A 21492-nucleotide genomic window follows, 5' to 3' on the forward strand; every position below is an offset into this window, starting at 1 on the left:
ATGTTCCACGGGAAAGCGGTGGATTCTCCATCCCTTCAAGTCTTCAGATTGAGACTGGCTGCCTTTCTGGGAGATCTGCTTTAGTCAAGCAAGCTAGTGGGCTCAATGCAGGGATGACTGTGAAATTCTCTGGCCTGTGTGACACAGGAGCTCAGAACTGATGATCTAATGGGCCCTTCAGGTCTTAAAGTGCGTAATAGTAAAGATCCCAAAGGCAGGAGGCAAAGTGACAAAGCCCTAAATCTCGGAGGCATCAAGTGTGCAAGGAATCTCAGAAATCCAGGAACCTCGGGCACATCTGTGCACAGGAAGGAGGCGTGGTGGCATGCCACAGCAGCGACTAATCAATGCACTGCTTACCAAGAAGCAGTTGTAAGTGGGAGTGATGTGCTGAGATAGCCCAGAAGGTCTAATTAGACCTGCAGCAGCATTCCGAACCCTCCGCAGAAACTTGTTCTGGAGGCCAGGGAGCAGAGCGCTGCAATCCCTGAGCCTGGGACTCTAGGAGCTAGCCAAGTCCGAAACTTTTGCATTTGAGGGAGAGAGACCGGAGCTGGAGCTGCCCAGCACTTCCCTGTACTGGGTAGGAGGTTGCCAGGGCCATACACCTGGTGGTGCTGAGGGTGCAGACAAGCAGTGGCTGAATCTGGAATTACATCACCCATGTGCCTTTAGACATAACCGCTCCTGATTTACATTGAAGGTGTCAGCATTAGTAAAAGCACAGTCAGAACAAACATCAAATACTCATAAGAATGACATATCCACAGATATTTCAGATTTTAAAACAAGCTATAAAGTAAAGGTATCCGGGGCAGTTAGTGCGCCTGGATGTATCATACCAGGAGCAGTGTCAAATTTTCGGGGATAATTTGAGCCCTCACCCCCAATGAAATCAAGTCCTGAAACAAAAAAGAAAAGAAAAAGAAAAACAACCAGTGAAATTTTGGCTTGAGAACAAGTTTCATTGCCCCCACGTACACCAGTCACATTGTACCTGTGGATATTGCTAAAATTAAAGAGAGATGCTCAAGGCTGCTAAAATGGAAAAACAAAATGATCATGCAGGACATGTTTGTACAGAACTTATCATGAAATTACACTATGGACACATTGTAGCACAGAAACAAACCTGGATCCTTCTATGTGACTGAAGCAATGGTCTCTCCCCACCCAGTAATTACAGACTCTGTTTAGATTTACCCTTCCTAAGAACACTGGTTTGGGTGTACACACAATGAACATCTACTTGGAAAAGAAAGGTATGAACTTGCAGTACGAAGAAGTGGTGCATTTCTATCCATTCTTTTATCCTATGCAGTGTAAACACAGACATCCCCTTGCCCCAGAGGTATGGATTCTTATCCAGCCCCCTGACAGTCCAGATTAAATGGCTACACTGTCTCAGACCCATCACTAGGAGTTTCAATCTGCTAAAAAGCTGTAACCAAAAAAGTGATCTTTTTGAAAAGGCTATTCCCGGTCTTCAAAAGAGGAACAAAATTAGAGCTGCACGCTGTGGAGGTGCAATAATCCATTCTAATGAACAACAGCTTTGAAAGTGAGACAGAAAAATGCATTTGCTAGATTACCATAACTACAGCATAATTACGATATTAACCACTTCCTTACACAGACAGAACGTACTCAATGGAAACTAACAAGTAACAGGACTTCAGTTGGTATTTTGGAAGAAGGAGAATAAAACTGAACTGTCATGGCTGAGGCAGGCAGGCAGGCAGGCAAACGGGACAGTGTCAGAATCGTCTGTTTTAAAAGTCTGATGTATGGTGGCGAGAGCTTGGGCTCACTTGAGTAACTCAGAGGACAGAGCTGAGCAGCACAGAAGTTCTGACCTCACTGTGGTGTAAGATACTGCTCCGGAAGAAAACCTCCCCTCTAAACGCACCGATGTCTCAAGACTAGCTTTAATTAGAGAGTGTCCCATGAGACTATGTCCAGTTACTGCATTGCGAAAATTGCATCTACTCAAATCTCACAACCCACCCCCAGCGTCTGTATGAAAAACACAAAACCCCATTTTCACAATGCAAGAAAATGGCAAGAGAAGAGTGCTTGGACAGCTCAGCAAGGAGCAGAACTCCTGGGGGGCCCTGAGTATCGATTCCCCAGAAACCAGCTTTCTGTATTGAGATCTCGTCTCGCAGACAGTTTGGGGTAGGAAGCAGAGCACTCCCATGTCGGAATACAGCGAAAGCGGATATCTGAATGCAGAAAGCACGCCTCAGGAGGATGCACTACGTGCAAGGAAAAGCTGCCACCGGTCAGCCGTCTGGTTGTTTACACAATGCCCTCTGTGCTGACAGGTGTGCCAAAACACAGCCCCTATGTCAGGAAGCAGTCAGAGGCAAGTGTGCCCGTGCCCTCAGTCGGCACCTTTGCCAGCTCATAGCAGGGCATTGCACGACTCAGGTGTTTCCAGTGCACAGACTAGATCTGACTGTGCAGCTGTCACACTTCCACTGATAACCCCAAAGTGTCGAATAGTAAAACTTACCGGGAAACCCAATGAACACACACCGGACACTTGCAACAAGAACAGCATTGGGCATAAGGAAAGCAGGTCACTGAATTTCTGCCCTGAATCCACAATCCATTCCCTTGCTATTTTATCCACGTGACTGAAGGGGACTTGCAAGAAACCTATTTTTGATCTAACCAGCAGGTAGTAATGGGACGGAAGCATAGAGGTCACTTACTTGTCCCATCGTCGGGCTCAAAGCTACCGGTACTGTTCCATGTGTTGTTGCTATTCCCATAGTTCTCCTCCGTGCTGGTTGGCTCTGCATAATCAGCTGGGTTGAAAGTTCTGAAACACAGATTGGGGGGAGCAAGTTTAGATTTCCTCGTAACTGCTGTGAATGAAAAATCAATCACATTTAAACCAGGACATAGCTAAACGATTCCTAGCAGACCCCGTCCACTTTGTAAGACAAACCTACTGCGGTCTTAGCCATTCCAAATGCAACTCAGTATGATACAGCTGCTGCAACGGGACAGGTACACAAACCAGCAAGGAATGACAGAACCCACCAGTTAGACTTGTCTTGTCCCCTGCCTACCCCCGTGCAGAGACAAACTCACAAATGATCTTGCTTTTCTTGTTTTGTATCCAATAAAAACTTACCCCATTCCCTGGGCAGAAAATCTTCCCCCCCGCCTTCCAGAGCCACCTGTAAGAGACAAACACACATCAGTGTAGTCCTGCTGTCAAACAGCAAGGCTCACAGCTGTGCTGTGTGTTGCTGGGAAGGTAAGTGTTTAACACTATGTGGCATTCCAGACGCCCAGTATGACAATGTCCAGCATCTTCCTGCATTGATAAGGTTTCAGACTGCTCCTTTTACATGCATGCGAATTACACATTAGAAGTGTAATTAGGGATAAATTATTCCAGCCACAGATTAGCTCCCCGTCGGTCACAAGGCACAAATATGAGAGGCCAGACTCCAAATCTATAGGACATGGCCTCATCAGCAATTATCAAACAGCTCAGGTTGTTTCATGGAAAGATTTATTTTTAGACTCTCAGCAATGAGAACGAATGAGTGCAGCTCACACTGCCCAGAGGTACCAGCACTTAGATTCTGCTGCTAACAAATGCTTTCCCTGAACTCATACAATAGCCACCTTTGTTTTAGTCCCCCCCCACCTGTAAAATGGGGTAATATTTAACTAAGCCTCAGGGGTAGGGTATGAGAACTAGTTAATGGCTCTACTGTGCTTACCAGGTACAAAGCAATATGTAGGTGCTAAGCATTAACACAAGAATAGAGATGACAAATATTTACTGCCCGTGACTTCTATTCAGCCCCTCAAGACCTCTCTACGGAAGAGCTTTTTGAAGTCAGTGGGAAATAGCTACATCAGACCCACCACCCCGGCACACAACCCTGCTTTGTGTACCTCTGCCTCGTCCGCGGCCCCGTCTCCCTCTCTCTGTGCCTCTTCCAGAGGAGCCTCCACTCTTACCACCATCCAGTCCATTCTCCTGGCCCCGAACTGAAAGACACAGAGATGACACTAGGACAACTTCCATCATCCTTTTGGACTAGGGGAAGGAGACCCTAGAGCACATGGTGGGGGTGGCGTGGGAAACGGACACAGAGCTATAGATGCTATGGCACCATGTTTTGTTCCCGTTAGTGCCATTTGGCAGCTATGGCGTGAATCCATAACCCAGGGACTCAGATGTCAAAGGGTCAGGGAATTGGCTGCCGGCACCAGATGGGACCCTGCACACATACAAGAGGATGATTTTTGTAGTCATTTTTCTAGACTTATGAGCTTTAACACAAACATCAGCACAACGCTTTAAGTGCCTGCCATGTACCATGATAGTTATAGTTGCTATTAAAGGGCAGGCTCATACACTCTCTTCCACGGCTGGTGCCTCGGCCTCGTCTCGGTGGCCCGCCACGTCGCCGGCTGTAATCCCGATCCCTGTCCCGGTTTTCTTTGCCTTCTTCACTGGGTTCTGTCTGCCCACTGTCCTTCTGTCCCGAGACTCCTTTCTTCTTCCCAACCATTTCCCAGGAATGCTGCAGTTTAGCAGAGGGGGAAAAGTTCATCATTTGATCAACACTGGATGCAGGCTACATGCATAATGTAACATCCTGGGGAGAATATAATGAGGGAAGACAGAAACCTGTGCCGATAAACCGAGATAGGCACTTATCCAAAGCTTCACATCACAGCCCCTGTCGACTTCCTCTCCACTGTCTGAGCTGACAGGCCCCTGGCAGCTTTCGCTCAGACACTCACCCGCCCAGGAATGCTGGTTCCCCGGTTTTCAGTCTTTCGTTTTAAGTGATGTTCAACTGAGCCCTCAGAACAGACCCAGCATGGACAAGACAGGCCTCTCCCCTGATGACTTGCAGGCAGTTGTACAGGGCTGGGGGGTGCTGTTCTGTTTTAGCCCATCGCAGAGGCTAATCAATGATTTGAGCTGTGCTTGCTCTTATAACCCAAACAGCTCTGCCCCCGGAACTGAAGAAAGAACCATCATCTCTTTTAAGTCACACCCCATGTTGGCCAATTTGACTTTTCTCTGCTGCCTGAGACCCCTCAGGCTACAGCCCCCCAGACAGGGTTCTCACTTGCCCTCAACAGCCACAGAAACTTTTTTAAAGTTCCAGTGATCACTCAGCTCATTACCTAGGGATCTTGGGCACAGATCTGCGCTGGGTCACTCACCCCAGAGAAGACCCAATTAAAGGATTGCCAGAAAAACATTACGTTATCTCAGTCATTTGAAAAGTAACATTTTTGCTGTAAGGAGAGGAAGGGACTGCCCGTGTTTTTTGGCAAGACAACCCAAAAAGGTGTTACTTGCTTGAGTCCCAGTATCTGTCCACATAATATGTTAACTCTGGAAATTACAAAAAACTCCCAGGGTACCTGCTGTTCCCACCACACAAGCATCTCTACACACCTGTCTGGTTCCAGGGAGGAGAGTATTGCGAGAGGCACCAAAACCCCCCCAAACAGGAATGCTCAAGTCATTCTGAGTTTAATTAAACAACACATCACCACCTCATCCCAATCATCCAAGGCAGTTTTATTTCATGCCAGTATGAAATGGTTTCACATTCATATTGAACCAATGCTGTACGCTGTTAGCACAATTAACGCCGAGTCACAAGTCACCGACAAACACCTGAAAACATGACTTGCTGACTAATGAACAGCTGGCCTTGGATGGCAACACACAGAGTGTGGCAAAAAGGCTTTTAGGCACACACTGGCCTCAAACCAGAGGAGTCTCTCTTCACAGGCAACTGACTCAGAAGGAAGTCAGGATAATATTTACTTTGATTTATTTTTTTTTATATAGTTGTGCTGTACAAACTCAGAACTAATATCCTGTCTGCCCTTCTAGCCCCTGAAGTGTGAGACGTTCCAATACTACTCCGTTAAGCAAGTGAGCTCACTAGTGTTAGGGCATCTTTGAGACACTCGTTATCAATGGCGCATCATCCTAACAAACATCTTTTCACTGAGTTGTTCAGCAGAAGTTGAACTCAGACCAGGAGAGACTCAGAAAGTCTTCACCAATTTCAGTGCAGATGAAGACTTTGCTCAGATTGCTGCAGGTGGCAACCTGCAAGCCCCTTATGGCACTGCAGATTAAAGAAGTGGCTGGCACGGAGAGGGTTTTACCCTGCCAACGCTGGTCCTGCCTTTGCAAAGTGACGGTGTCTGGCATCTCATACTGCTGAGTGCCTCAGCTGCCCACGTAAAGGAAATAGGGCATACCTTCAGATTTGATATAACCCACAACATTATTTTCATGAGCAACTCGTTCATTTAAGAAATTAAACTGCTAAGATTTTAATGGCATGTCAGTTTTATTGGAAGAAGCCCTGGAAGTGATTCTGGGTGAAGCACAGAATCACAGCTAAGATTTGCCTAGGTTAGATGTACTCCTGTTACTTTTAAAATGAGTTTACAGCTAACCGACAGGCAGGTTTTGCATGCTTCTGGGCAGAAAGGGCTGGTCCTTAAACCCACATAGCTCTGTGAAGGCACGGAAGCATCCACCACACGGACAGTACAGAACTCAGTATATGCCAAAGCATGTGGGAGTCCACTGATCGGAAGGAGAGATGTTATGCAGAATACAGATGGCAGGGACATACAGTTCAGTAATTAGAACATTCTTTTTTGACTTAAGTAAAAGAAACCCAGCTAACACACCACACACTAAAGTGAGAGTCTCAAACCCAGTAGGGCTAGGAAATCTGGTTAAGATCAGCCTTCCAATACCAACAGTACCTCACTGTACCCAGATAGGCAAGATCTGACCTTCAGCTGCGGTCTGGAAGGGCCTGACAGCTTTGACATTATTCACTGATTGATTCTGTTACAACTGATGAAACTATGTTTGGGTTCCTTTCCCATCGAGGTGATGGACACTCCCTGGCGCTAGGCGGGAGGCTATTTGGGCAGATGCCTATTGAGAGGGTCATTCTGAGGGTTAATGAAGTATGAGAGAATGTGGCACTCACATGAACCATGGAGCTCAAGTCTAACTAGCAGACACACTGCACCTAGCAGCGCTGGACCCTAGCATGCCATAGTAGGGACAACCCATGCAAGGCCGAACGTGTCAGCTGAGAGACACGGGATTGCACCAAGATCAGGGTAAAAACCCAGGGCCAAAGATGTTATAGTTCAGGAGACAGAAAGAAACAGAGGTTTACTAGGTTACTGTAAACAAGGCTGTCAGATGACTGTACCCTTGATCTGTTCCCCCATGCACAAACAGGAAAGGCCGTTAAACAAGCCAGGGCACGGCGCCCCATTACAGACACCCTGCACTCTTAACTGTCGGGGGCCTCCTAACTGGCACTGTACAGACAGCCCTTTACAAGCTACCCCATCCCGTGTCCTCTTCAGGCGCCCTTAGCCGTATTACCTGGCAATCATGAGCTCCAACCAGGCTTCACACAACCACCTTTTTGCTAATCAAAGCCGAAGGAGCCTGTCCTACCGTGTCCGGATTCCCCTCCAGCAGCACGTTGATGGCTCTGTTGACATCCCCGTTACAGTCGTGCAGAGCAATCACACACTCATCTTGGTTCTTGCCCGTGATATCAATCAGCTGTGGGGAGGAAGAGGACACAATCAGCTCATTCCAAACCCAGAGAGGACTGACACCTCCTTAGAACTAAGAAATGCCTTGGGTTCGAGAGGAGAGAAAACCTGTAATTGCAGAAGAGAAGAGCTACCAAGAAGTGTCCAGGCGTGGATGTCTCCTTGCTGTCCCGTAGTTTAACGGTGTCTCCCAGAACATACACTGGGGGGCCAGAGAAGCAGGACTGAGGGTGCCCCCATATCTCAGAAGTCACCTCTCACCAGTCAACGTGGAGGCAGAGCCTTGCAAAGCCCAAAGTGACTCCAGGTGTCGGCCAAAGGCCCTCACAATAATGCTGCAGAGAGAACGGAAGGGCTGATGGCTCAACCTCAGGAGCTCACATGTGGGACACAAAAGCTTTAGTATCTGCCTCCTCTGACCGAGGCCCCTTATTATCCCAAGGGCAGCTCTCCCTGGGTCTGCCCCACTGCACACAAAGCTCTTAACAGAAGGAACAAGATGACCATGAAGGGCAGACTTCCTGGCCTGGTAAAAGTATCTGAGTTAGCTGCCCTTTTGACCTGCTTCCCCCCAGCCCTAGCCTGTTCTGGCTTATTTCAGAATTGCCATTGTTGTTCTCAGCCTCAACACAGCTGGCACTTCAGCTCCTGAAAACAGAGCTGCCAACTTCCACTCTGGCTAGAGACATTGCTCAACCCTGAGTTCTCCCCACTCACTTGTTTCACCTTCTCCTCGAAGTCAGCATCGTTGTGGTCCGAAATCATCTGTGCAAGTCGAATCTGTTCTGCAGTGGCCTGGAGAGATTGTGGATGATAACGGAGGAGGGTTAGAGCCGTGCATTTCAAACTAACTCTCTTCTAAGCACTTACAGCTTCCTTGAGAACACTAGTAGGGAGTGGGGGGAAGAGGGGCACACAAGTGGGAGGTCTCAAAGTGGAGATAAAGATGAAAGAGAAGCAGGTGGCGAGGTCTGGAGGAGAACAAAATGCCATTGAACCTGTGTGAGCCAACGATCTCACAATAAACTAGCTTTCCAGGACAGATCCCTCAGTACAGGCAGAAACAAGAACCTCAAAGCAAACTCTGCAAGTGGCACATCAGCCAGCCGGGTTTACCTACAGCGAGAGGGAACAGTCAGGAAAATGCAGAGAGGTTCCAGCTCAGGCTCTCACTTGGACACACTGAAGCAGTGACCGCACTGTCAGAGAGCCCCTGGTTAGCCTGTCCACCTGCCTTTAACAGCAGCGCACTTCAGCGTAGAGGAAGCTGTTCTAGGAGGAATGTTAGGCTAATGGTTCTCAGCCGGCGTCCGCATCCCTCTAGGGGTCTGCGAGCTGGTTTTAGGGGGCCATACGGACCTGTGGCTAAGGCAAAGGGCTGAAACCAGAAGCAGAACTGCAGGGAGCCCTGAGCCATGGCACCCCAGTGGGGCTGAAACCCCAAGCGCCAGCACTCCCTCCGGGTCTAAAGCCCTGAGCCCCAGTGCCCACACGAGGCAGAAGCCGTGAGGGCCCCCCCACCAAGCCAAACCCCCACCCATAGCCCTGAGCCCCTCCACCCCATGGCTGAAGCACCAGCCCTGTCCCATGGCTGAAGTCCAGAGCATGGAGCCCCCTCCCCCCACGGCTGAAGCCCCAAATCTCACAGGGCTAAAGCTTCAAACCCCCCACCCCCCCACACCCCTGGTGGCTGAAACCAGGAGCCCTGAGTGCCCCCCCATCCCTGTTGCGGCCTTGAGTTTTTATAGTATGTTTGGGGGGGAGGGGGGACAGACTCTGAAAGAAAAAGGTTGAGAACCCCTGTGTTAGGCCAAGCCCAGTTATTAGTCAACTGCTTGGAGCAGCTGAGGGTGCCAGGTCTCCACCTCCAAGCCAACTGGTTTCCATGGACACTCCCTTACCTGTGGCCGCTGCTTGTGCTGTGTCTGGCTCTGTGTCTGTGTCTGCTCCCAGTTCCCCCGGGCTCGGTTAGTGCCCACCGATGTCATCATTTACAGTATATACAAATAACAGTATTTACAAGGTAGAACTCTGCGGGTGGGGGAGAGGAGAGAACGGACTGTTAGAAACTGGAAACAAAAGGCAGCACCGAGACTCTGGGTACTGAGTGGGTGGGACACCAAAGTCAAGTTTATACCCCCAAAACCACTATACACCAACTCCGTTTCCAGAGATGTCAAACTAAAAGGCCACCCACCTTTTCCTATTTACTAAAGCCCTAACATGTAATATGCAATATCTGAAAGGAACAACATTGCACCCACGCTGAGATACCCTGGGCTGTTCCCACAGGGAGGATTGCCTCCCATCCCCTCCTGCGCCCCAAATCTAAGCGACTAAGTCTCAGGAGCAGAAATACTTTTCTCCCTGGTAGGAGGCGCCTTTAACATTCCACTGCTCAAATGCAAGAGGCTGAGGAATATAAATTAGCATTCGTCAACACCGATCCTTCCATCTGCATGGCTTAGAGGCACCTCAATGCTACCCGGACGTGCACAAAACAAACAGCTCAACGCCCCAAGACCATCAACTGAATCTCTGTTCATCCTCTGCTCTCACAAGCTCACCTCTCATCCCAGAGAAAGGTGGGGAAGCGACTCCCCAAGTCAAGATGTTTCCAACATTAAACAGGTTTGTGGGCTTGGTTTGTTTGTTTGAAATAGACAGAGCTTGCATCTTCAAACACAAACCCAGCTTAGTTGGGCTGTGACCTTGTTCTAGGAATATTAATTTTTCATCTATAATCCAACACACGCCGGAAAGAAAAGTGCTATAAATACCATCTGAGGGATTCCAAAACCCTTCAAAAATTCTACACAGGATTCAATCACTTCGCCCATGACCGATGTAGGGCACAGCACCTAGGGAGACGCTCTCAGCAATGCTATACAAGAATTTCAGGACTTCCTGTCCAGACACAGTTCAGCACAGGGAATAGATCCCAGCCAAATTAAATTGCAAACCCCTACACCCCCAATGCAAGGAAAGTCCAGCAGTGACAGTAACACCTTGTGCAATCTCACCATACCAAAACGAATAAGGAATGCCAGGTACATTTAAAAGCACCAAGCAGGATTTCAGTTATTTACCAGCCTCTGAAACAAGTAACTTGGAACTTAATACTTTACCACTGGGGTAATAAGGTTATCAACTCTACCTCTGGAGCAACAGGCCCTTCACTAGCAGCATGTGGAACTTCCCTAATCTAAGAAGGAACAAATAATACATGCAGGCAGATATTTGGCTAGGAAACCTCGACAAGAGAAACAAGTGATCAGTATCTTATCTGAAACTTTATTCACCAAGATCAATTGTGTCCCCTCAAGGGGGAACCAATGTACTGTAGGAGGGTGGGAGCGAGTGAAAAGCCTCTCAGCATGAGGCAGTGCTAAGGGATGGGAAATCTAACTCTTCGAAGACAGTGAGTAGACACAGTGCAACTAGATCTTTCCTTTGGAGCACAAGGCAGAGGCCCCTAAAGTTAGTTTTGCACTGTCTTTGTAAACCTGCAATACTATTTTGCTGCTCCAGTGAGAGATGGCCTGTACCAGCTTCTGTTGTTCACTTGAATGCACGCTTCTAATGCAATCTTTCCTGCAACTTCCCACAGAAGGTCAACTCGTCCACCTCCGTGGGATATCCACATCTTGCAGCTATTTAAACATACAAAGACTCCTAAATAATACTGATTTTTCAGAACTTTTTTAAACTTCCAGATCTTGCTCAGTTCCTTCGGCAATAAAATCTGTTACCTGTTGGGCAAGTCTGCAAAAATCTTATTGCCAAATAAAGTTTGACACACAAATCACCTCAGCACTCCTGAGTTCTAGCTCAGGCTGATACTCTGACAAATCACAACCTCTGCCTCGCTTTTCCGGTCTGTAACATGGGGGTAACAACCACCTGCCTTTGTTATTTGCATTACCTCAGCACTTAGGAGTCCTAGTCATGGACACTGTGCACTATACAGAAACAGAACAAGAAGATAATCTCTGCCCCAAGCAGCTTAAAATCCAAGTATAACACAAGAGATGGATACACACAGAGGGGGAACACCAGGAAACAATGAGACAATATTAGTTAGCATTGGAGGCTGTTGTCTCAGGGCACCAGGAGCCTAGCTGTTGCCAAGTGTTTTGTAGGCACCACTGCAAAGGGGACTATAAGGGGGAGGGTTGAAGATGGATAATGAGGTAGCTTGGGGGAGGTTTTGGGGGACCTACCTTACAAGTGTAGCTGTGAGGACTCGTGTTTGTGATGTGCTGCAGAAATGCTGAGGATTACAGACATTTCTTGTTGTATTAAACGCACTACATGCGCAAGATCCGGCTGTGAGGGTGTGTGCAGGGCACAATTAACTTTCAGACTCTGTGAATAACATTTAGACTCACCAAGTTCCAACTTCCCTTCCAATCCCTGAAACACCTTCAGACAATACAGACAGATGGCTCCCCCTGAATTTATACTGCTGTCACTAACATAGACGCCTAATTATTTGCCAGTATGGTTCTAACAGTATCACCGCCTAATACAAAGCATACTAACCTATGCTACGGGGCTCATCCCTCAATAAGAACATTTGGGGGTAGAGTCAATGAAGAAAAAACTTTTTCCCCCCTCCTTAAAGCACTGCAGAAACTTTAATAGAAGTCAGAAAACGAAAAACGATCTCAGGCTATTTAGCAAACCCCCCCCCCCCCCCCCCCCGATTCTTCCCCTAGCATTGCTCTTATTCCCCACTGGTACATCTATTACAGTACTAAGTACTTTACAGACAAACAAGTTATCATATTAAACTAATTTGGCATCAGAATTGCAGGCCCAGAGGGAAGTAATACCGCATGTTTCATACTGCAGTAACTTAATCTGCCATTTCAGTAGGGTACAGCTCTATTACTTTTTTGTCCTAAACTCTTATGCAGTTACTAGGCACTGTTTTAACAGCTGCCATGTTCCAATCCTGGCACAACAGCATTTCAATGGTGAATTAAATAACCACTATGTATAAAGCTCACCAAGCAACTACTGTTCTGATCCCAACCCCACAATGAGCTCTGTGCAGTGCCCCACAGACTTCAGGGAGGCTCTGTGTAGGCCCAGGGTTCCACCTACCAAGAATTCACTTCAGGATCATACTCTAGTTTGTGCAGCACTTCGGAATCCTTAGGGATTAAGCACTATTAAAAATGCAAAATATTAGTTCAGTAGTCTGACATCTGAAACGCTACCACACAAACAGCGACAGTCGGATCTAACTGCAGTTTCTAACTGGTATTTTGGTCACTCATTTCACCTGAATATTTCTTTTTAAATTGGAAGGCATCTTGTACTTCGAGGCAGATGCTATATAAATAAAATAGTGATTCAATTTTCCTTCCATTGTGTCCCTGGTATTCTAGAATGAAATGAACTAGAGAAATGAAAAACATTATCAAATCAGTTTGACTTCTGAATGATATGTCAAAAAGGGAAACACTACATTTATATAGCATCAGACAAAGCCACAGGGCTCCTCAACTATGTTATGACATGACCACTACACCTCAAGGAGCTTGCAATTTAATCATTTTAATTTAATGTTTTTAATAATTTACTCTGCAGTTACTCTACACTTTCTGTACTTAATTGCCACTGCTTTTCATTTCACATGTAGAAGAGATTCCTGTCTATGCAGGCTAGTAGGTATTTTGGGGTCTTTAGGAAAAAGGGAGACAGAGAAATGTAAAATTTATAATAATCTATGTGTTCCATCAAAAATCCTGGCTCAGTTGCATTTTGTAGAGCAGTGATCTCTCAGTCAAATGCACGATTGCAAGAAGTGTTCAGGGCACAAAACAGATTCAGGTGACTGGGTTCTATTCCCAGCTCCGCCAGACTTCCTAGGTGACTTTAGGCAAGTCACAGCATGACTCAGCCTCAGTTTCCCTATCTGTTAGAAGGAAACGATGATATTTTCACACCCCCTCCATGAAGCTTAATTAACATTTACAAAAGGCTCTGAGGTCTCAGATGAAAGGACTACAGAAGGGCAAAGTATTTAAAATGATTATTCTGCACTGCTGGGGAGCATGTGCACCGGAAAGAGCCCGGCACAGAGGGATATTCTGTAAGGGTTAGGCCACATTTCGCAAAGAAGTGAGTACATTCCGGTTATGGATGAAATAATTCATGGGTATAGAGAATACAGATTTTTGAAAGTGCTTTGAGATAGAGCACTTTACAAAATGTAGTATTAGCAGCCATTATTTTACTGGGAAGCTCTGAATAGACAGTTTCAAAGGCTACATAAATATGCTGTTACATGAGATTCTGAACTGTGTGGCTACCAATGAAATGGAATGATCCTTCAGGAGCTATAGCCAGCTAGAGGTACTAAATATTATTCTTCCAAGTTGCTGCAGGTTCCTGTGAACATAGTGGTAATTAGAGCTCTGCCTAAACTAAGATTATGCTGGATTGTCGAGGGCAGGTTATGTAATAAAAGCATGAGATGCACGGCCCTACAGAAGTGTATAAGACTGGATCATTTCCTTTAATTCACCCTCTTCCAGCCCAGAGATGCGTTAGCGCTGGGTACTAGGATGCTGCATCTAGTTATGGCTCGCATATACAGTCAGTAAAGCCCTTTAGAGCCCACCTGAGCAAAAGGTGCCACACACAAGCGTCTGCACAATTGCTACAAGCGGTCAGAAGCGCCTTTCCAAAGCAACCTGGTATGGGGCCCGCTACTGAACTCAAGCCACCATTGTTCTAGCCGCCAGCAGGACACCTGGGCAGCCCCTGTGCACGGCCAGGGGGAGAGCCCTAGAAGGGGAGTGCCCAGGGGCCAGCACAGGCACCAGCCGGCTTGGGAGAGAGAAGGGCCGATCCCCCAGCAGACAATGGGAATGAGCCGCCCACAGGGCCAGCAAGGTTTCACGCCCTGAGGGCCAAGAGCCGTGAAGCGGGTGGCTCTCTCGGGCACGGCGGGGCTGGAGGCCCGCGGGGCTGGGCCGGAGAGGGGGACGGGATCAGGCCGCGGGGCTGCACGTCCAGGGGGGGAGGCGCTGCTGCGCGGCACAGCGCGGTCCGGGGAGCGCACGGCCCGGGGCCGGGGAAGGGAGGGGAGCGGCTGCCTGGCCATCGGGCGGGGCGGGGGCCGCAGCCCGGGAGCTCCGGCCGGCGGGGAGGGCCAGGCAGGCAGCGGCCGGGCTCCCAGGGCGCGGGGCCGGGCCGGAGCCGGGGGGACGGGGGCGTTAAGAGCCCGGCCGCGGCGCCGCTTCCGCCCTCATGGCCGCTGCCGCCATTCCCCGCCGCCCATCCCCCCGCCCGGGCCCGGCCGCGCGCACTACGCGAGCCCCCGGCTTCGGCCGGGCCCACTAGGCCGCGAACCCGACCATAAACAAAACCCGCCGCACGGCGTCCGGATCCGGGCAGGGAGGGGGCCCCGCACCGCCGCGCCCTGGCCTGGCCGGGGGGCCCCGCGCCGGCCGCGGCCGCCCTCCCCGGGGTGATGGGGGGCCCCCCCGCCGGGGCCGGGATTTAAAGGGGCCGCGCGCAATTACCGGGGCCGCCGCCGCCTCCGCGTTGCCAACTTTACCTGAGTCTCCACCACACTGACAACTACCCAGCGGCGCCCGCCCCATCACGTGACCCGGGAGAGGGCGGGGCCGGGCCGGCCTCAGGCCGCCCCCGCCACGTGACCCCGGCGCGCTCCTCTTTCGCCTCTCCCGCCTGTCACGTGGCTCGGCCTCGCGCCTCTCCTTGGCCCTCCCCGTGTCACGTGGTTTCTGGCGGTTGGCCGGCGCGCGCCCCGCCCGCCCCGACGTCCCGCCCGCGTCACGTGACGGGGGCGCACTGTGGCCTCAGCGGCCGCCATGTTGTTGCGGGGCCCCGGGCCGGGCCGGGGATGGCGACGTCCGGCAGCAACTGGCTCTCCGGGGTCAACGTGGTGCTGGTGATGGCCTACGGGAGCCTGGTGAGGGCCCGGCCCGAGGGGCGCCGCGCGCGCTGCCCGGCTCGGCGGGGCGAGCTCCTGCCTTGGGCCCCCACCTCCAGCCTGGCGGAGCGGGGCCCTGCGGGGGTGGGGCACTGGCCACCCGGCCCGGGGGGTCCCGATTGCATCCCCGTGGGGCGCGGGGCTCCCTGCCAGCGGGGGGGGGGGTTGGGAGGGGCCCATAGTGGGGGGGGGGTTGCGAGATGTGTCTAACATCCCCTCCCCCCCCACACAGGGGAGGCTGCGGGGTGGGAGGGATGCAGCCCCTTTACAATGGCCATTGTGGGCTGTACACTCAGGCGCCACACACACACACACACACCCCCTCTCTTGTCCTATGGGAGCTGCCAGAACCAGCTCCTGGTAACATGGTAGTGGAAGCTCCAGGCTTGACTCGTTGCGGGCAAGGGGAGACGGGGCCCCAGTGCAGGCAGGGCAGGTGCTTTGGCCTCCGAAGTAAAAGTATTTTGGCTCTGCTGGGTCCTAACAGCTTTTCTTTCCGCTGTGTTTAACTAGGTGTTTGTGCTGCTGTTCATCTTCGTGAAAAGACAGATAATGCGCTTCGCCATGAAGTCACGCCGGGGGCCCCATGTGCCGGTTGGACAACACGCCCCCAAGGTCTGTTTGTGGGGTTTGTCTCCGATTGGCTGCGGGGGGAGGTTACGCTTTGGGCGATCAATTTGCTTATTTAGATAAGGCTTTGTGTTGATGCTTCCTATTTCCGTAGGCTGCAGCTATATCCCAAGCTAAACAGGGCCAGATGGGGCCAGTTCTTAGATGGGAGACCTTCAGGGAGCAGCCAGGTGCTGCACGAAATGGTCTTGGCCCTTCTTTTCCCCATGATTCACTACTGAACCCAGTGCTCCAGCTGGGAGCGAGGGAATGCCCTGCTCCTGGAGGATACCATCTTTCTGCTGAGTCTTAAAATCAATGCTTTTGTTAAAGAGTCTGTGATGCATTTTGTAATAGTCAGGACATTAGCTGTGGTGTCCTGGCTAAAGGAAAGCTCTGATGGCCACGTCTACACTCTGAGCACTACAGCACCACCGCTGTGGCACCGTAGCCATGCCGACGTAGGGCTGTAGCGCAGAATCTTCCTGCAGTGACCAAAGGAGTTTTTCTGTTGCGGTAGGAACTCCACCTCTCCGATGATAGCTGGGTCAGTGGATGTTTTTCATTCGACCTAGCTGTGCCTACACTTGGGGCTAGTGCGGCTCTGAGGTGTGAATTTTTCACACCCCAGAGCGCTATAGCTATGTTGATCTAACTTTTAAGTGAACACCAGGCCTGAGAGCTGTGCTCTGACTCTCTGAATTCTCCTTGATTATGGGAATTTTCACTTCCTGGATTAAATGGTTGCAGAGTGTTACTTTCTATTGTTAAGTAATTGCTGCATCTCAGGGCTGGGTGCAGTGATCCCTGTCTACTGGGATTCATAGGTGCTTTGGGAAGGAGGGGGCTCTTTAAATGTAAGATGCTCTTGTTCTCTTCTGGACAGGACCTGAAAGAGGAAATTGATGTTCGCCTCTCAAGGGTACAGGACATTAAGTATGAACCCCGACTGCTAGCTGAAGATGATGCCAGGCTCCTGCAGCTAGAGACACCAGGAAGCCAATGTACTGTGTCTTCTAAATATATGAACCCTAACTTATTGAGGAGTATATTGGGTGGAGGGGGAGGATGATCCAGAGCCTTCCTGTTCAGCCTTCCAGCCTCCACAGTGCAAACGTCATCCCCGCAACGGCTCTCAGAATCGGGGAATGCTGAAGTTACGTTGGTAGCTTTTGAACCTGTCAGGCTCTTCCCACAGTATTCACTGTCCTGCTGCAGTGTGGTTCTGGGCCCAGTCCTTCCCCGTGGGGCAGGTGGCACTGTTGTTGAGCTGCTCATGGTTCCCATGCAGCCTGTCCCCCCAGAACCTGGCAGGCTCCCTACCCCGTACTCTGACTTGGTCACAAGCAAGCAGATTGCAGCCCTGTCCCTGTCTGTAATACACAGAAGCAGCCTGTGGGGACCAAGACTCCCACCACACAGGCTGAAATGAAGCCATTCAGCTCAAAATGGGGCCTAGCGTGGAGGGAGCTGTTCCCCTCTGCCATATCGCAGAGGAAGGCAGCCGCAGCCTATGGTGTATAGCTGTCTGGGCCACCTCTGCTCTGATAGTCCAGGCTTTACCTTTCTCACCAAGCAGAGCAGAAACCCCCAGACAAAGGAAACTGATTGTCAGTTACCATTGGTGCTGCATAATCGGATTAGTGTCATTCTGCGATTTGCACGGGGCTAGCCTCATTGCAGGGGGAAAGGCTCCAACAGGATAATCTCCTGTTCTCACAGCCCCCACTTGTGCCAACTTGCTGGTGGGTGGGTGTTTGTGTTTTTTCTTTCTCCAGACCAGTTTGTGTGTTGTCTTTTCCAGGTTGCTATAACTACTTGTACAGAATGAAGGCACTGGATGCAATCAGAGCTTCTGGTAAGAGAGAGTCTTTAGGTGGGGAGCCTAGGCCAATAGCCTTGTGCTAGCACAAGGGTTCTCAGCCTGGGGGCTGCCACCATATCCCTAGGTGGGAGGGGTTCCCAGCTAAGGAATTGGGGTCCTCACTGGATGGGGTAGAGATGTCTGCTAGAGGGAAAGGTTGAGAACTTCTATGCTAAACATGAAAACGAGTATGTGACACAAACAAAGTGAAGCAGAAGCTAATTTGATCTGGTTAGTCCGTGTCCAAGGTGAGTAACAGACAGCAGAAGCCATGGGAAGTTATTTACACCGAGTCTTTTCTTTCTAAATTATCTGCTGTGTCACAGGAAAAGACATTCCTCAAATACTACGCTGCCTGACTTTCTGAAAGGATCCCCCACGGTCGTGTGCCTCACTGTCGGGGTGGGGGTGTCCAGTTTGAAACGCCTGGGCTTGATTTTCTGAGAAACTCCCCAACTTAGTAAAGGCTTCTGCAGACTTAGGCTGTAAAGTGTTTGTCTTGTGCTCCCTTTTGATGCAGTGATTGATTGAACCATCCTAGCTTCAGTCTCTCTGCCTGCAGGTCTCTGCCATATGGTGCCTCCATCAGAAAGGCAGAGGGGCAGAAGGAGGAGTTTGTTGGATGGTTTGGGTCACTCATGAGGACGGGCTCTCTTCCAGGCCCCTGGAGTGTGTGTCAGACTCATACCCGCCCATCACAGGCATCGTTGTGTTGCTTTGTTTTTTCAGAGATCCCATTTTATGTAGAAGGTCGACACCCCCAGTCCTTAATGGGAAAGAATTTCCATGCCTACCTGTTGGAGCTGAGAAATTCCAGCACTCCATTCAGAGGCGTCCGCAAAACCTTGATTGACACCCTCCTGGATGGGTATGACACTGCACGCTATGGGACAGGGGTGAGTGTCAGCCCAGATCTTCTCTTTGGCCTTTGCGAAGGGGGTGGACTCCCGCAGAGCCAGGTCTTTCGCCTCGCAGCCTTGCCCACAATTCCCCTCTATTCTGCCCGCGGCTGCGAACAGGGCCAAGGACAATGCACACCAAGAGTCCAGGATCTCTAAGGCGCTCTTCTGTTTTGTTCAGGTCTTTGGGAAGACGGAATATCTGAAGTACCAGGGTGCCCTGACTGAGCTCGCGAACATGTAAGTTTAACTGGCACTGGGGATGTTTAGCATCCGGGCCTTGGTCTGCCTGGCAGTCTGTTGAAGGGGGTTGTGGGTGGTGAAATTCTGCAGCTGGCCCTGTCTGTACAGGAACTGAGAAGGGGAGGCCAAAACCAAATTGACAAAGAAGTGTCCCCTTTAAGAAGGTCCCCAAACAACCCCAGCCAGCAGAGTTCCCAGTTCTTTCATGGTTGTCGAAGGCAGGCAATCTGTCTCCCTGAGGCATCGGGTCAGGGAAGGAGCCACTTGACCCAGTTCTCAAGGCCCTTACTCAGAGCTGTGAGTCAGAGCAACCAAACTGACAGTCAGAAAAGCAAAGTCTGTGGGGCTCCGGTCAGGAGTGGCCTGGGGCCTGCAGCCTATAGCAGCCAGCATGGCTTCTGGTCCCGACCCTTGTTCTGGTGTTTTCTTTGATCTTCTACAGGTTAAAGAGTACACCCTGCCACAATTTGCCTGCCCAGACCTGCCTTCCGAGGGCCTGCACCCCATTGATTTAACTGACTGGCACCTCTAATGAGCCTTCTTGCCGTCTCATTCGCTCAGGAAGGGTTGCTCTCTGTTCCGGGTGGAATCCGTAACATCTCCTTTTTCTCCACAGTATCAAAGCACGAGGAGGCAGCAGCCAGAGGCAGCACCAGTCAGCAGCGAAGGACCTCACGCTCTCGCCTGATGTCTCCAACCCAGCCACCATCCAGGTCACCTACCTGCCTTCCAGCCAGAAGAGCAAACGTGCCAAACACTTCCTGGAGCTGAAGAGCTTCAAGGACAACTACAACACGCTGGAGAGCACCCTGTGAGCCACGGCAGGAGTTCTGCTCCTGGGACCTGCCTCTGAGAGCCCCTTGCTGGGTGGGGCACGTCACAAGGGGCTTTTGGCAACAGTCCGTGTCCAGGCGGGAAGTCACTGGGCTCATGGATCACGCTCTGCTGCATGGAGTTGGATTTAACAGCGACATCATGGCTGGGGTTACCTGGCCTCGGGGCAGGAGGCTCGATCCAGCTGTGTACTGGCTGCAGAACGGAGCTGGCCAGCAGCCGGCATGGGCCTTGTGCTTTGGGCTCTGAAGAGATTCCACATGCAATCCCTGTTTAGTGGCTAGTGTCTCTCTGGAGCCCCTAGCGCCGTGAATCGAACATTTGAGTAGCTTTAGCGTATTTATACAAGACACTGCTCCGGGTCAGTGCTCCTGCACCCCTCTGCACTGACTGCGGCGGCTCCATTCACTCCACTGACCCTCCATCACTCCCAGCGATGGCTCAGGGGCGGAGGCCAGAGGTGGTTTCCAGCTCCCTCACTGGAGCCACGGGCTGGGCTTTCCAAAGGGTAAATGCCTGGGGGGGTCTATGGGTCCATCCTCCCACTCCTTGTCAGCCTGTTGTGCTTGAATTGCCCTTTAGATCTGGGGGGGTTGTTAGTGATCTCTGGAGCCTGTTTAAACCCCACCCAGACAGTAAATGGCTCAGTGTCCTGTTCTGGGGAGGGGAGGGTGCTGCTGCTCACTGTCTCTTCCACGTGCCCCAGCTGGGCAGCCGGGTAAAACCTTCCCTGTTCCCTCCCGCTCTCACCAGCGCCTCGTGCCATTCACCATGGACTCCTGCCGGCCTCGTGGGGAAGGGGCAGCAGCGGGGCAGCTGCTGGCGAAAGCTCACGGGCTGCCTGCTGACGGCAGTGCCCCTGCAAGCTGCGTGCGCGGCATACCAGTCATCCGCTCTGGGCCGGGCAAGGTGCCCCGGCAGCCGGGCCTGCTCTCTCTCTTTTTACATTGCTGTTTAATAAAAGGAACGTTCCCCTGCGGCCGCCGTGCACCGGTGCTCTTTGGCGACAGGGAACCCTCGCTCTAGCTGCACGTGCTGCTCTCGGGACAGCCTGAGCCGCAGCTGCTGTGGGGTGGCTCAGAAAGGGGGGGGGGGGCTGGTGCCGGGGGGGGGGCAGCTGGGGGGGGCGGTGGCCCCCCAGGGGGGGGGGGGGGGGGAGTCTGTCTGAGAAAGGTCCCTGACTGTCACTGCACTGAGCAGCCTCCTGTATCACCTGCCCAAGAACAGCTGGGAGTCCCCAAGGCTCTGCTGCCTGCCTGCGTCCCCTCCAGCTGCTCCTCCCCTGGCCAGGAACATGGCCCTTCCCTGGCTCAGGGCTCTGCGCAGCGCCCCCTCCCCTCAGGAGCCGGCTGCCGTCGCCTGGGATTCTCACTGCATCACATGCTCCTTTCCCTGTCTCCACCTCCCTGGGAGAAGGGCGGGGGGGGGGTCCTTGTTTTACACAT

General features: G+C 51.2%; 2 protein-coding genes across 28 annotated transcripts in view; one reads left to right on the forward strand and one right to left on the reverse strand.

The window, feature by feature from the left end:
- Nucleotides 1–15325, reverse strand: part of UBAP2L (ubiquitin associated protein 2 like) — a 42749-nt gene extending 27424 nt beyond the window's left edge. For 8 of the 27 annotated variants that reach the window (XM_034791833.1, XM_034791829.1, XM_034791828.1 and 5 more), the window contains exons 1-9: nt 15200–15325; nt 9522–9651; nt 8338–8415; nt 7517–7627; nt 4355–4562; nt 3928–4023; nt 3149–3194; nt 2721–2830; nt 843–902 (exon numbers count right to left, since the gene is read on the reverse strand). In XM_034791833.1, coding sequence (XP_034647724.1) covers nt 843–902; nt 2721–2830; nt 3149–3194; nt 3928–4023; nt 4355–4562; nt 7517–7627; nt 8338–8415; nt 9522–9611 — 799 coding nt within the window. In that variant the 5' untranslated portion in view covers nt 9612–9651; nt 15200–15325. Of the gene's footprint in view, nt 1–842; nt 903–2720; nt 2831–3148; nt 3195–3927; nt 4024–4354; nt 4563–7516; nt 7628–8337; nt 8416–9521; nt 9652–11843; nt 12272–12732; nt 12798–15164 lie in introns of those variants that run through there. The other 19 variants (XM_034791843.1, XM_034791840.1, XM_034791838.1 and 16 more) reach the window with 7 other exon arrangements.
- A 109-nt stretch (nt 15326–15434) lies between these two features.
- Nucleotides 15435–21026, forward strand: C16H1orf43 (chromosome 16 C1orf43 homolog). Its single transcript, XM_034792870.1, has 7 exons — nt 15435–15577; nt 16112–16213; nt 17094–17211; nt 18012–18065; nt 18801–18967; nt 19152–19210; nt 19830–21026. Exons 1-7 carry the CDS (start codon nt 15509–15511, stop codon nt 20026–20028), a joined length of 768 nt encoding a protein of 255 aa, XP_034648761.1. The 5' UTR covers nt 15435–15508; the 3' UTR covers nt 20029–21026.
- The last annotated feature ends 466 nt before the right edge of the window (nt 21027–21492 follow it).

This window comes from Trachemys scripta, chromosome 16 (assembly GCF_013100865.1).
Source record: "Trachemys scripta elegans isolate TJP31775 chromosome 16, CAS_Tse_1.0, whole genome shotgun sequence".
In the NCBI taxonomy this organism is placed as follows: domain Eukaryota; kingdom Metazoa; phylum Chordata; order Testudines; family Emydidae; genus Trachemys; species Trachemys scripta.

Bases quoted from the DNA above. Each gene is read 5' to 3' on its own strand.
- C16H1orf43 (XM_034792870.1), top strand. From the start codon at position 15,509: ATGGCGACGTCCGGCAGCAACTGGCTCTCCGGGGTCAACGTGGTGCTG. The intron at 16,214-17,093 runs GTCTGTTTGTGG...TCTTCTGGACAG, and splicing joins TTGGACAACACGCCCCCAAG to GACCTGAAAGAGGAAATTGA. The intron at 19,211-19,829 runs GTAAGTTTAACT...TTTTCTCCACAG, and splicing joins CTGACTGAGCTCGCGAACAT to TATCAAAGCACGAGGAGGCA.